General features: G+C 42.0%; 1 protein-coding gene across 2 annotated transcripts in view; it reads right to left on the bottom strand.

Moving 5' to 3' along the window:
- LOC120557337 (nuclear receptor coactivator 3-like) overlaps positions 1-16456 on the bottom strand; it is a 36465-nt gene that overhangs the window by 10995 nt on the left and 9014 nt on the right. For both annotated transcript variants that reach the window (XM_039797572.1, XM_039797571.1), the window contains exons 2-6: positions 5176-5243; positions 2422-2526; positions 2004-2164; positions 647-747; positions 50-224 (exon numbers count right to left, since the gene is read on the bottom strand). In XM_039797572.1, coding sequence (XP_039653506.1) covers positions 50-224; positions 647-747; positions 2004-2164; positions 2422-2507 — 523 coding nt within the window. In that variant the 5' untranslated portion in view covers positions 2508-2526; positions 5176-5243. The remainder of the gene's footprint in view (positions 1-49; positions 225-646; positions 748-2003; positions 2165-2421; positions 2527-5175; positions 5244-16456) is intronic.

Below are 16456 nucleotides of genomic sequence, written 5' to 3' on the forward strand. Positions count from 1 at the left end.
TACATTTAAGTTTGTGTGATCTTGAATAATCATGTATAAACCCTCTCACCATTAGACTTAGGTAGGTTCTTGTGAAACTCCTCCCTGTCATCGTCATGGATTATGTTGTACACACTCGTGTTGATTAGCTCCTCCTGCTTGTACTGCAGGTACTGCGTCACGTTGTCCGACACAAATACAATGCTGCCCTCTCGGTTAACCACAAACAGAAAGCCATCCAAGGCCTGAGAACAGCAGGGCCACAAAAATGAAGAGTTAAATGGAGGGAGACTTGATCAATGAAAATGACATTTATATATATATATATATATATATATATATATATATATATATATATATATATATATATATATATATATATATATATATATATATATATATATATATATATATATATATATATATATATATACATACATACATACATACATACATACATACATACATACACACATACATATATATATACACACACACACACACACACACACACACACACACCTTGTTTAGTTAGTATTTTTGCCCCTCTAAAAAACATTTTTATCGACTTTAAGTGGACAGTGACAGCAAAGCACTGGTCCAGCATATGGAACGGCAGCTAATTAGTGTTGTTCTTTTGCCCCATAGTGATTTTCCCAAAGCTGACCTGTAGGAGCAGCGGTCCCAGATGGTCCTTGTCAATGACCCCTTGACCAGTGGAAGATACATCCGCCTTCTGGACATCGTCATCACTGCATGACCTCTTACCTGAGGACAAATAAAGCACATTGCACTACTGATGAAGTGTGAGAATTGTCATAGGTATCGATGCCTCTGGATCTTTTTATTTGGTACTTTACATATTGCAAATCATTTCCATGCTGTAACTCAAACTAGAACAGCTGTTGTTCAGAAGGCAACATGTGATGCCAGTGAACTTAATTTGAGAAGTACACACGACCTGTATGTTATTTCGGCTACAGTATAATAGATATTTTTCCTGATCATACTGTCAGAATTTCACAGCAACCATTCTATGATGTCCAGTTAGCTGTGAGAGCTGCTTCCTTAATACAACGAAATAGTTATTTCTGGCCAGCAGGTGGCAGCATGAGTCACGGATGAATAATTTGCATGCCTTTCTATTTTTAAAAGCAGCATGTGTCTGAGACACTAAGCAAGATGACAAATAGTACGACACTGGATTTAATTAAATTTCTAACCAAACTAGCCTCATGAGCAGAAGTAATTGACATAAAAAAGGAGACACCAGAGAAAGCGATTGCAAAGAGCAAAGATGTGTAAACAGGGGGAGGGAAAAGGTGTTTAAATGGACAACAGACAGAAAAGAGAAAAAACAAATCAATCATTCCCATCCTGTAACTATGGAAACCTGGCTGCATAACACTGGGGCCAGCAGTAGCCAGCTGTGACCCTCTGGGTAGATTCCAATATGATTGCTTTCTCTTTTCCTTACCCACTTAACCTCCCAGATCTAATCTCAACCAATCTTAAACAGGAGGAAGAAAATATCCTCTTTTGCATATCCAATCATATAAAATCTGCAAAACGATTGGAAAGTGGCCTAAGGTCCGATTTCTGAGTCACCAGTATCATTTGTCTCCCAGAGAGAAGCACGGTTTGGCACTAACAAATACACACTGTCACTGACAGCCTTGAGCCATGACCACCAAGTATTGGTCTCAATTACTGGTGTTCGTTTTCCCCCCAGCAATACAAACAGCCAAACTGGCTGTCAGGCTGAAGCAGCCTGGCCATGAACCAAACACACCACTTCATCACTGGCATCATCTGTCCTGCAGCAGGGTACTTGACAAGATTCAGTCCAACTTAATTCACGGTTTACTCCCCATAACAAATACAGAAAAAAGAAAAAAATATATTCTATTTATAATAACAAGTTATTACTAATATTATTGTTGTTATTATTATAACAGTAATTATATGGTGCTTTGTTCATCAAGACCAGGAATGTATGTGTGTACTTTGCACAGTGGTCGTACCTTGCTCTTTGATTTGTCTGATCTGTCTCACGGTCTCCTTGAGGATGGCACATTTGTCAGGCTTGACGTTGAAGCTGTCAATGTTGGAGAGGTTGGCAGAGATGAGTTCAGCTAGCTCCTCGATGTACTTGCTTTCCTGTTCCCTCCGACGCTTGTCACACCTGCCGGGGCGCCAAGGGGATTAGACATGTTGTCATGACAACCCCACCTCCCTATGCCCTGTTCATATGCAGGCCATACGGCTTTGGCTCAGATGCTTCAGTCATTTTGCCAGCAACAGACACAATCTTGTTTGCAGGAGGCCAGGGGGAAGGAAGCGACCTTGTGCACTTGCTGACATTCACACCAAAAACAGCAGCAGACACGGACAAACTGGATTGATATGTAATTGACACTTAAAAGAAGTTACAGCACTCACCCCAAACCTGGTGTGTCACAGGTGGACAGTTTACGTTTGCGGTCGGAGCACAGCGGCTCCAACGAGTTGTCTCCTACGCCACTCATCTTCAGCGCATATCAGCCCCTGAAAGCATATAATTGCACATCATATATACATGTATACACACACACACAGCAACAGGCGGTGCAACATAATCAGAGGGAATAAACCGAGTGTGGGGTTTTATATGCTCATGTGTGTGGTACAATCTAATCAAAGGATAAGTGCTGATTGGAAAGTGCCATCAGCTGTCGTTTCTTTGCAAAGTTCACTCAGAAATTATGCCAAATTCAGGCAAACCTTGAAAGCTTAGTGTTTAGTTATGCAGAAAAAAAATCAACAAAATCCTTAAGCTATTTAGGTTATAAATGAAGTGGCTTCGAAAGGATAAAGCAGGTTGTAGATTCCTACAGATTTATGAGGGTAGACTATCCATTCAGTAAAGCAGCCTTGGTTCCTGCTTAGTGCTTGATGGGAGTGAAATCTCATCTGTTCCACTGCGAGGAGCGACTGATGATGATGTAGTGATATGGAGCCCCGGGGGAGATGGGTCATCCTGCGTTCAGCCAGGCTGCCCGCTAGAATGATACCACTCTGCTAGCAGCGGCAACACACATACACACTGCCAATACAAACTGTTTCCAGAACACTTGCATGTTTAGGCATGTCGCAGCACAGTCTGTAAGAGAGATCGGAGCTAGTAGCTACTGTCCCAGCAAGGCACGTATTCACCAGCCTGCCTCTCGAGCCCAGAAACAATCCAGTCAAGGTTCCACAGTGCTTTTTAAAAGGCGCTGACACACTAACCCGATAATCGGCCGTTGGACAGTCTGGCGAGGTCGGTGACTCGAGTCTGTTCAGTGTGTTCCGTGCCATCGTTCGGCCTTCATTTTGGCCGACCTGACATGTTCAGTTGGAGACAGGGCAGTCGGGACTCACCCAGAAATGGGGAGTGGAATGAACATGACTAGAGTCTCTCAAAATCTGACGAAAATCTTTTAAACTGAACTTTGTTGATCTGAAATGAAGACAGATTCAGCAACTGCATGGCCTATTTCTCGCTTAAAATGTTTTCAGAAACATGTTTCAGTGAACTATTTTAGTACAATATGAGATCGTATTCTGAACAAGCCGCCATGACAGTCTGGCTTTGAATTTCTGGAGAAAACAAACCCATGATGTGACGCGTTCGTCCAATCAGCTGCCAGTTTTCATTTTTTGGGCAACAATACAGATTAGTGCCGCCTGCTGTTATGGAGACGTATTACGTCTCATCTCTTCGGTGTGTTCGGAGGAATTTTTTGGACCAACTCGGGGAGACTGATCAGTCCGACTGGCTTTTCTGCCGATGGTTGGCCGTCTGGTTGGTGTGTAACTGCCATTAAGGACTATTAAGAATAATCCTTCCACATTCTCTTTACTCTGCATTCTCCATACTGGGCTACATCCTCTTTCTTTCAATAGGTTTTAACTGTTGTTTTCCCCCATGCCATCTTCAGAAAACTCCTCCCTTCTTTCCCTCCCACCATGGGTGTAGCAGTACTGGGCTGTGGACTTGTTTTCTTGGTCTGACATTGCCCTGTGTCTGACCCCCTTAGAGTTCATGTTAGAGGAAACCTCTGTAGCCAGCCCCTAAGGTCACTGCTCTTTCCTATTCCCACCCAGAAACACACACACAAAGCCGTAGCGTGCGGCTGCACAACCAGATTGTTCTACTACTCTATCCTCGACTCTGTGTCTGCATATGTGTATGTGCACAAACACAACTCTTAAACACAGAGTGAGCTCATTCCAGAGTGGAAAAGTATAGAACGGATGGGAGCCATTATGCAACTCCTGCTTCGAAACTGCATGCTAGGACATGCAGCCCAGTCCCCCACCACCACTACTCCTACTGGAGAACTAAGTCTCAGACACGCACTCAGCGCCATAAATCTGCATTGCATGCTTCTTGTCTGTCTACCTTTCACCACCCCTCTCCAAATCTGCCTGTCCTGCTCCGGCTGTGACTCTCACTGCTGTCCCTTCTCTCTCTCTTCCTTCCTCCCTGGTTTCTGTCCTAAGGCTCACCTCTGCAGCAGTGGAGAAAGATGACATCAGCCCTCAGTCAGCCTCATATCCTGAATCGGACAAACAACAGAGCTGGGGGCTGCTGGGGGTCTCTCTGAGAACAGGGAATGCATGGCGGCGTAGCACAGTTTCTAATTTGGTCATGGGGACACCAAGTTGAAAACTTTTGAGCTTCTGAGTCTCTTTGTTAAATAAAACTTCACCAAAACAACAATGTTGTCATGGGATTTAAACTGCATGACACAATTTACAGTGATTTCTATGTTCATAATAGTATGTATCACAAGTTCACTAATGTTGACATTTTGAACTTTCCTAAAAGTTTTGACATGACTGAAATCTGGAAACTGACAACCGAAATACACAATACTTCTACAGCAGAGTGAGAGACTGTGAGCAGCAGCCCACCAAAACCACTGATGAGTCTCAACAGGCTTGGCAGTATGCCACTGACCTAAATCAGCTTCATTTTTTGAGAATGTGGAACTTCCTCAAGGGAAAAGATGAGATATGTTGCACAGACCATCAAGTAAACAAAAAGCACCTGCCAGTGTGAGAAATACAACATCTTATAGCTAAACATAAGATGGGTCTGAATCCTTAACAGATTGTCCACCTGGGGTGTGGGTGTGTGTGTTTTTTCTACATACACCACATGCTCACCTTGACCAGTACAAGCCCCAGTCAAGCTCCATTCAGGGTCTAGTGCCGTTTCAATGTCTTAACATCTCCTGAAAACAGAAAGAGAAAAACAAAAAGGTCATAAACTGTGGTGTCCTCTGAATGTCTAGATGTCTCAACATGACTTCATAGTGGCAATGCTCCCTATGAAAATAGTATGAGCTCTTTATAGGTTTTGCTTTCACAGAAATTCATGGGGAAAAAATGATTTCTAAAATTGCACAGGAAGCCACAGCAGATAGCATCCTGTTTGCATCCTCCCCTCAGCCCGTTCCACTGCGTCATCACTTCCCTTTCCTGGAAATGTGGCCACTAATCCACCCTATTTACATATTCTGTTTATCAGGCTGGACCCCGGTCGTCCTGATTCCTACTCACACCTTGTAGGATTGCTACTGGCCATCAGAGGCTTTCCAAAAACTCAGCATTAAGACAACAAGACGTGTGGAAATTAAACCATACGAACAAAGGTCAAAAATCATGCAAAATGATCAGATGGTTGCTAATACTAAATTTAAACTGGTTGGTCAAAAAGCTTTCATCAATGTGCACATAACTAAGCAGGTAGTGTTTTTATTTGTTGCTACGTCATTATTTATGGTAACCAAGATGCTACGTCACCTTTCTTTTCTACCATTTCTTTTATATACAAAATTCTTTAACCTTTGAGAAGAATTTGTCAGAAATTACACATGTGCTAGCAACCGTTCTGTTAAAGCTTTTATAACCTTCATTACGGTACGGTGCGTGTGTGTGTGTGTGTGTGTGTGATCCTCCACTACAGACCACTGATCACATCAGTCCTAAAGGCAGGGCTGCTACTGAGCTAACGCTGCATCTGAATAATTTAACACAGAGAAATAGAGAAAGGTGCCCCTTTATTTCAACTGTCCAAACGGTTTAATAATTCTGAGTCAAGTTTACAAAACACCAAAACAACAAATCAACAATTCACAGAAACTAGAGTAAGAAAGCAACGTGTGAATATGTTTGAACATCTTTTAGTTATAGTTGTGTTGTATCCTCAACTCTCATTCATGTCCCCTATTATTGTTAAACTTTGTTAAAGGGGTGATAGAATGATTATATAGGGTATTTCACACGGTTCCTTAAGGTCTCCTAATAGGGTATGTAACATTGGTTGGGCTGAAAATGGCCCGAGTGCTATTCTATGGGTCCTAAACTACCCTGTGAATATGGCTATTTGAAACAAGAGCTTTTCTTCCAAACATGGAATGCTCATGAATATTTAGATGAGCTGTGCACTGATTGGTTGAGCAAACCACATAAACAAACATTTGAGACGAGACAGCAGGAAGAGGAGGGAGAGCAGTGAGCTGCAGGCCCTGGAGCTCTGTCAGGGCAACAGCGTTTGGTAGTCCAGTAACTCAGAAACGGTGACTTTGCGCGGGCAATGAGCACCATGTATCCATCTAGCTCACAGTGGGCCAGGGAGGCCGGGCGGCCAAGCAGCAACACAGGCAGCACCGGCTGCTGAACTCCGACATACAGTCGGACAAAATTTGCAATTAGCCATACATTTTCGTAAAACGACCCATATTTGACCTCTACATAGTTGATTTCTCGCCGAATTGACTCTCCTGGTTCGTTGACATTTGCCAGTTTTCAGCGGCAGTTTCAAATAGTGAGATTTGCAGAGGAAAGAGGTGTCAATGGGATTTTGAGATTCTATGTATGTTTTTGCATTCTATCACCCCTTTAATCCCTGTGCTTTCTGTCCTTGTTTATTGGAACAGGTACAAACACACGCACACACATCACACATGCACGAGTAACTTCTGGTTGTGAAATGCAATTCAAACCAGGAGAAGCACGGTTATGAATCTCGACCGCAGCAAGAGGAGGAGTCAAGGCAGATTGAGTAGAATAAAGAGGGGGAGGAGGCGGAAGAACAGGGAGGGGAGAAGAGAGGGGACACAGTTCACTGACATAAATAGTGCTGGGAATCCATACTGATAGCAAAACTGGGTATTTGACATTGAAGCAGTTCCTAAACTAAACCCATTTGCTATTTGTATTGTTTATAAAACAGAAAGCATGTCATTGACAACTTTAAAATAGAAAAATCTGCTTTTAAATACAGGGCTTCCATGGTGGATAGCAATCCTGGCAGCCTGCCGGGCTTAAGTTGACTCCCCGCCAGGCCTAAGTATCTGGGAATATTTTAAATGTATTTTTGACATGCGTTTTAAACTAAAATGTGTTATACAAATGGTGAACTCCATTAGCATTAACTCTGTTAGCAAGTGTGTGGTAGAGAGAGAGAGAGAGAGAGAGAGAGAGAGAGAGAGAGAGAGAGAGAGAGAGAGAGAGAGAGAGAGAGAGAGAGAGAGAGAGAGAGAGAGAGAGAGAGAGAGAGAGTATGTGATTGTGAGTATGCAGTTTAAGTAAAGTTATAGCTGTAAACGTAGCAGTGCAGTGTGTGTACAGTTTAGGCTATTTGTCGGTGAATAAATGCTACAACTCCTCAAGACCCAAGCCATGTCTTGCTTGCTACCTGCTGATTAAAGTGAAGGTGGTTGCCCCAAAGTAGGGCTGCATGATATGAGGAAAATATTTATTTGTGATTTATTTTGATAAATATTGCAATTGCGATATGATTCACGATATTAGAAGGAATGATTTTTGCATCATTATTCTCATTTTCATTGAAGAATATACTGATCATGGTGTGATTTTTGCGAGGATCTGTACCAAACAAAGATTTTATCTTAAGTCTGTACAATACGGCAAGCTATTTTGTGAACATGTGCGTCAACAAAGACACCCCCTTACCATTCATTTCTTTTGAATTGCTGCAAATCAGCAAACCAAAAAGTTGGAGTATGTTTCTGGCGGACATCCAAACTGTCTCTCACATGGTATTACGTCATATCCTGTGTCACTTCTCACATTGATTGGAAACCAGACATGAACATTGTAGTGTGACTGACCGGCAACAGCGACTTCAAGACTCCCGATTACAAGACAGCAAGTTGTGTAGTCATTTTTTGTAATATTAAAAGGATTTTAATTAGTATTATAAAAGTACATTATTTCGATACACAGGCGTTTTGGCTAGAGGCCAGAATAGCAGCAGTGTCAGTCAGTCAGGACCAGAATAGTAAGGAGGACATTCCTGCTCTGCCTGAAATAAAGCCTGCAATCCGAGCTCCCTGAGACAATGAGTGGCAGGGCCAACAATAAACACCCAAAACAAAGATCAGACAAAGTGGAGCACGCAATTACAGACCCCCAAAAACACACCTAAAGCACAAACCGTCTTTATTATAAATGTATCAAAAAGAGAGGGGTTACACAGACCAAGAATTAAACATGCACGCACGCACGCACGCACCCGAGCAACCTGTCTGAAAGTTGTACGTCTTCTGGTAGCTGTGCCAAGAGAAATCTCCATCAATCATTCTGAATCTTGCAGAGACGGAGAGCGTAGGCATATGTAAGGAGATAACATGGGCACAGGCTAATTATTGCTAACTAAAATGCTTGTTAACATTAGTAATTAAATTTAAACAGCTCTTCTCCTGTACTATACGGTAATTCCTCTGCTATGCGACCGTAAGTCGCGTGGTTATGACACAATCATTAGCCTATTTTTACAAAAATGTCTACTACGGGGTCATAACATGAGATACAAGGTAATGGAGACTTATATACATTGTCGTGTTTCTTTAGAAATAAAAAATGGACAAATAGAGTTTTTAAACGCTTCAGATGTAAAGTTATTCGCTGTCAAAGTGACGTCAAAATGAATGGGAGTCAATGGGATGCTAACAGCGGGTGAGTGCTTGTTAGCATCGAAATGGCGCCATAGGAGGTACGGGTTGTGCCGAGAGGCTTACCCCCTTGGTTTGGGACATCAAGAGCAAAAAAAGAAACAAAAAGACTGACTTCCTGTTTTTCTTCAAAGAGCTTCTTCACCTCCTGCTGAGCATACAACCAGCTACTGGGTTAAGTGCAACTGGAGATCGCACAAACCCCAGGCTCAATGGTTTTGTTCAAGATCAAATGGGTAATTACGAAGCCATGGTTTGCTGAATCCAATTGTCAAGCCTTTAGTCTTGCAAACTGGGCCCTCACGGACTTCAGTCATGAATACAACTAAATAACAATGAAAACAAAAATAAAAAAATAAAAATGTTTTAGTTTATTAGTATACTGTATGTGGACGACAAGTGTGAATTGTCTCACTTCCAAAGAAACGTGATGAGATAAATCTCAGAGAATTTACATATTGGTAAAATGTTTTTGTCAAACCTGAAAGATAGGAACCCTTTTTTTAAGCCTTTATTGACATTACAGCTTAGGACAGGAAAGGGAGAGAGAGGGGGAATGACATGCAGCAAAGGGCTGCAGGTTGGAATCGATCCGCTGCGGTAAGGACTGCGCCACTGTTGCCGGTTGCACAGTGTATTCTGGGTACCCCTTGGTTTCAAGTAAGCTCGCGAAAGTGCTTGGTTTAAGGGTTATCTACCCCTTCCCCTTAGCCCTACCCCTCAATCAAAATGAGAATTTTGTAAATTGTAAATCATGTAAACGCGCAAAACTAAGGGGAAGGGGTAAGACTTGGGATTGAGCCTACGCCTTAGTACATGGGGTGCACGCTCAACCAGGTGAGCTACCCAGGCACCCCCAGCTGGTTTAATTCTGTAGTAAAAGGGGTAAGACCAAGCACACACCTGTTTCATCACTACAATGCATTTCAATAAGTCCCGCCATTTGCCCCCTTATTGCAATTTAACAAAAATTGGTACATACGTTCAGGTCTTAATGCCAGATGTCTCCATTGAGTTTTAGAAGGATGCACAAGAAGAACTTGAGTTATGGCCACTGTCAAGTTAATCAGACTCATTGTGTGAGGGGCGTGGTCTTTCAAAGTTTTGGCCTTAAGTTATAGTGCCACCATCAGGCCAAATGGCATCATATTTTATTGGAAGCCTTGGCACTTCACAGAAACTTGAGAAAAGGCATCATTAAGCATATAATACTAAAAAGGCCACGCCCACATGCACCAATCTACCCCTTCAGGGTTTGAACCATAATAAATCCCAACATTTTCACGATGGATTTATGAGGATGTGGCATATTGTGTAATATGTAAGGGGCACATTAATGTTATGCTCCCCGTTTGGCTTTGGAAGTAGGTATCAAGCTGCCACGACCCAGCTCAAAGGCCACGACACAGAAAGGGAACTAAACACAATTGTAATGAGAAATCAAACAATCACAAGCTAGTAAGCTTTGCATGCTGATACTAAGCAGCTTAATTTAGAGTAGGCAAACTCACTGTTAAAGCTTTCAGAGAGGCATACAATAAGCTATGATTGTACAAGCAATGTTCAGGGGAGAGGTTTAGCAAAGTATCATTAGCAAATTGTCTTTTTTTATGTCTTTACTTCAGTGAGCCCCTTAATGGTGAGCTATGTGAGAGATCTGCATGTAGGCCTACCAAAAGTACAATACTGAAGGCATCCTTGCGAGATGCAGATGGCAGAAAAAGCAAACCATTGAATGACAATTCTGCTCTTGCTTCAAATAATTTAGAACAATATTTCACTTTCTTTAGGAGCCATCCATTATCTAGACATTTTGGGGATTCCCCCTTAATTTTGAGTAAAGATAACATCCAGAAGCAAACATTTTGCACAAATTTACCCTTGGTGGTAAAGATTGCTTATTAGCCATTTTCCTGTCAACATTACACATGATTTTAGGCTGTTGGGACTAAATTGGAGCCAGAGGGTTTGATGGAAAGATGGAGAGTGCCACCACACAATGAGATTCAGGGATGGGGATGAGGAGGACAAATGTCAAGCATGTGCGTACAAGTGTTTTAGATTTTAAAAAAGTGAGGCTGTAAATTGTTCATAGAAGGCCTCCATTTAGGTGCCGAGGCAGCTGTGAAAATCCAGTAAGTAAGGCTTAAAAACCAGAATGAAAACACAGGCTTTGTCTCTGCGTTTTTCTGTAGTGTGTCTGGGTGGTAGAACAAAACAATTGTCTCTTCTTTCCTCTGCATACCTTTATGATCCATTCAAACCATGTCTGAGTTGCGAACGAACACTGCCAAAAAATAAAACAAACACAAATTTGTTTAATTTCTGTTTGCCCAAAAATCACTCACTTAGATAATTTTTTTCAAATGGAAAGCCTCAACAAGCTTGACTGATTTAGAGTTAAAGTCACACAAGGAGCAGTTCACAGTGGAATAAAGCACACCTTTCAAAACCATGGTAGTCAGTGCATTTACATGCACAGTGGTAACCAGGGTATGGTCTTACCCAGGTTAAGTGAATAACGGGTTATGCTAGTTCTTCCCGTATACATGAGCGGGGAAGAATGGGAAGAATGACGGGAGTAACTCTACAACTAGCTTTTTCTTCCGACTGACCTATGTCAAAAACAATTATTGTCACAGCGTAGGAAAGCACAGTGCTCTCGCCAGATGACTGACAACTTTGTTTGGCTTATTACTTATATCTTTAACCAGGGTTGCCCAGTGCCAGGTGGAATTAGCCAACTCACGTTAACGTTAGTGTTTGTTTACATTCATTTTCCACCACGAGCACTCAGCTACAAACACAAATCAACAGAGAACTCTAATGAAACATTATCTAACAAGTGTAGTGAAGCGGCTCGGTTGTAAAGGCTAACGGTGCTCAGTTAGCACAATTACATCATGTCAGAAAGCACAGCCGAAACGATTTGTCATAAACTAGCTAAGTAACAATAGTGTTAGCTACGACGCCAACGGCATTAATAACTAAGCCAAAGGATGCTGTTAGTAACGTACTATTTTAGTGATTTATAAGCAATCTGTTTCTTGCAGATTGTCAGGTTACTGAGAATACAGCTATAAGAACGTAATATATGAAGTCGAAGCTAACTATGACAGCTGTAGGGCAGCCAACATAAACTTTAGCTGTCTCCATGATGCACCCAGCTAAGCTAACGTTACTATAACTTGCGACGCAGTTAGGAAACAAGAATGAGCTAACTAATGTTAACATAAGCACTTTGGCTCGGTGGATGTCGATTTTAAAGTCATGTTTCCAGTTGCAGCCGTGATGTTGTACTAACGTTACTCGGTATGTAGTTAACGTTAGCTTAGACCTCACCACGCCTTGTGTATCTCACTCCCGCTAACTTATTGTTCATAAAATGTGACGTGAGTGACACGTGGGTTGGTCAAGGCGAGAAGAGGGAGATTAGCTAACGTTAGCCAGAATATTTATAAAAAAAGTCACATTTGAATAGTAATTTCAGCATTCAAATAGTATTGATTTTTTTTACTATTGAAATTATATTCGACTTTCGGTATTCGTTCCAACAGCCCTAGTGGCTTTTGCCTTAAACTTGTAATATACATGATGCCCATTAATTAATGTCGTGATAGAGAAAAGATAGTCCAACGTACAGAGAAACTGCCGCCATAGGATTGCTTTTTCCCCTAGAAAAAAAAATATCCCCCACCCGTGCCCAGGGCACACAACACACACAGATCTCAGTCAGTGTGTGAATCTCCCCATTTTTCTCACGCAAACTGTGTAAAAAAAAATAGGGAAAATAAATGAAGGTGGAAACAAAGAGATGGCATGTTCTACTGTGTGTGTGTGTGTGTGTGTGTGTGTGTGTGTGTGTGTGTGTGTCACACATGCATCTCTTACAACGATCCATCATTAATATGGACAAAGAATAGAAAGAACCAGGAAAGGGCGCACATGGGCACAGGTCCAACCAGCTAAATCTTTAACAACCCCTTCATTTTCTATAAGCGTGACATGTTGGTGTATATAGCAAGATGATAAGAGTGAGGACACGGCATCGTCCAGAGAAGATTACACTGACCAAACAAAATGCAGGCGGCTGTGATCACACAAGGCTAATATTATGGAAATGAGTTCATTAATCAATGACTAAACAGCCTTTTATCTGGAGAGCCAGAGCACCAGGGCCTGATCAACCGCCATGCTGTCCATTCTGATAACACACACATCTTCACTAGCAGCTAATGGAGATGCAGTGAGAAGAAAAATCTCATGTAGCCTCAGATAATTCAGTGTGAAAATATGTCAGCCATTGTAATTACTTTTGGCAATATTTTCTAAATGACCTCACGTTGATATAAAAAAAAAAAAAAAAGAAGAAAAAACTGTGCTTGGTTTTAACTTTGCTTTTCATAAGCAGTGTGTGTGTTGTACACGTTTCAACTGTGCCACTCATTTTCAAGCCGCAGCTCTGACGATTTTCTCTCTTCCCTTCCTCCCTCCCTCTTGCTCTCGTCTTTCTCTCCTCCCTCTCTGTGCTCCCGCCCCTCTCCCCACCACTCCCTCCCCCCTCCCCACCGTCCCTGTTGGATTGGTGGAGTAAACACAGGAAGAGAGCAGGCTCTGTTCCACCACGCCAGAACTGGGGCTGGGCGTTCCAGCAGAGCTCCAGCGCCGGGGTCAAAAGTTTACTGTGGTTTTCATTTCACCTTTCCTCAGCCAATCACAGCGCCACACTGCAGCGCCTGAACTCTGACCCCTGCAAAGAATTCCACTCAAAGATGGTCTGACGCCAGTTTCACAACTGCACCCCCTCCCAACTCCCATTTTTTCCTTTACTACTCCTTTTCCTTTCTTTTAACTGGCCCGTTTCATGTGTTGACAGAGCCTAGGTGAAAAAGATTCCAAAAATGAGGTACAAGGGGTAACAGAGAGCAGGAGCAGAACTAGGGCTTTTAATCTTTGCAGCCATGAAAACTATAAAAATTCACTTTCTTTAATCTCCCAGGGTGATCTAACCATGGCAAAATTAAAAAAACTAAACACAATTTATCTAAAAATCAGAGAATCACAAAGATCGTTTTACAGTCTGACACACAAGTAGGGACCATTTTAGTTGGTGTTGTTTCAATTCCAGTGCAATAAAACCCACAGAATTATCGATTACAAAAAAAAAGATAGAACATAAACCTTATTCTTGTGCATTTGATAAGGTGTAGTGCTCTACTCTTTGGTTTTCCTTCTTCACTTTCCATCATCCACCACATGCCGTTCAGTTGCAGGTAAACACAATTAAATGTGTTAAAAATGACTTATGAGGACAGGCTGGATACAGGGCCAAGTGTTGAAAGACAGACAGCGAAGGCAAATGGGTGAAAAAGAACCGAGGAATCAAATCAGATTTGCTCAGTCTAACACTGGACACACACACACACACACACACACACACACACACACACACACACACACACACACACACACACACACACACACACACACACACACACACACACACACACACACACACACACACACACACACACACACACACACACACACACACACACACACACACAGTTTGTTTTTGTCTTGGTGACACTGCACTCTGTTCCCATCTGCTGAGTGATTAAACCTGCACTGCTAATCCCTCACACTGTAGCCCTTTATATATACAGCCTGTTCAAGGAGGGAATGTTGCGCCGCTATTCTGCCTCGCAATTCTGTATAAAAAGGTACGGACACGGAATGGGGGGACAGAGTTGTTCTGACGTTAAGCCGGCAGCAGATGTAGTAACAGTGTCAAATTGACGTCTGTGAGAAAGGCACAGCCGGCAGGGCGGGACTACACGCACACACGCACGATGCTGTTGTACACGTCCAGTGTTTTCCACAGAATTAGTCCATTTGTGGTTGCGGCTAAAGAGGGGTGGGGGAGGTTGGCATTAAAAAAAATTATTGAATTTTGATATTTTTATCATTCTGATGTGTGATCTTCTGATTTTTTTTCTTCATGACACTCTTTCAGTGTCAAGTGAGTTTATTTTCTTTTTTTTTTTACTTTTCAGTTTCAAATTTAATGTCTGTCTCTGTTGAGGGCTTAGAGGGGAGGGGGCAAGGAGAGCGGAATTTACTTGTAATATGGAGAAAACGTCAGTCTTCTGGATCTACAGCCCACTCCAAAGTCTGGCATCACCGAACAGCAAGCATATGGTAATGTCTTTTTTGAGTTCACATGGAACTCAAAAACAGCAAGTATGTTAAGTTGGTTCTCTCTGCTGTTTTTTCACATAAAACCGGACTGGTTAAAGTTAACTTTACTGACATGATGCTGGGCAGAGGTCCGTGTCACGATTTCAATTTTAATTCACAATTCACAATCTCCAATTTCGAATAAAAAAATGGAATCGTCGATGCTGCCACAACCCCATGTCACGTCCGGTCGGCTTGTCAAGCGTGTCGGGAATGCAATGCACTGTGACGTAGGTCCCCGTCAAGGCTAGGCTAATGTTGGAAGTCCCTCTAGTGGACAGAATATGTAACAACAACCACATCCTTATAGCGGCATTGACAATGCATAAGCCTGAGTAGTGTAGTACATATTAATAACAGGCAGCATTTGAGCATTAAATCTTCGAATATTATTCAAATAATGGCATAGCAACCTGTGCTTTAAAAAATAAAAACATATGTAAAAATCGAGAATCGAATCCAACCGTGACCTTAGAATCAAAAATGTAATCAAATCGAGGATTTGGAGAATTGCGACACCCCTAGCGTTAGCTAATGTCAGCTATCATAGCTAACATTCTATGTGAAAAAATAACTGCAGAGAGAAACACACTTGAAGTTTGGGAGTTCCGGGTGAACTCTTGAAAGCCATTGCCGTAGATATGCTGTAAAGCCAGAGGCTGGGGTCAAGCAGTCGTGCACAGAGAGGAGGAGGCCGCGGGGCTATTCACAGACGGATTGGGATGGGGATGTGTACAGAGAGAGAGGGACAAGGAGATGCTGAGTGAATCACGTTGATATTGTTGGCGGGCTGCCACAAATAAATCAATAGTAAACAGTGACGTCATGCCTCTTTTGCTCCAGAATGCCAACATGCTATCTAAAATGACACACTGGGTCAGCATAATGTAGGCCTGTAACAATTACTTCATAATGTCAAAAAGCATTTTTTTTTAAATGAGATGGGTCACATTTTTGTATGGATCCATCAAACACGTTTCCAATACCCACGTGCACGCTGTTGCGTCACTGAAGAGTAGCTATTAGGGTTGGGAATAGTATGGGTTTTTTCCGATACTGGTGCTAAAACGATACTTTTAAAACGGTGCCTAAACCGACATTAAAGAACGGCTTATTTATTGCTAATGTTAATTATGGTCAAAATTAAATAATTGATTAATAATGTAATAACAATAACTTATTTCATCAGTAAATTGCTGGTAAACGACAAAAACAAGCACCAGATG

This window comes from Perca fluviatilis, chromosome 4, assembly GCF_010015445.1.
Source record: "Perca fluviatilis chromosome 4, GENO_Pfluv_1.0, whole genome shotgun sequence".
Taxonomy (NCBI): domain Eukaryota; kingdom Metazoa; phylum Chordata; class Actinopteri; order Perciformes; family Percidae; genus Perca; species Perca fluviatilis.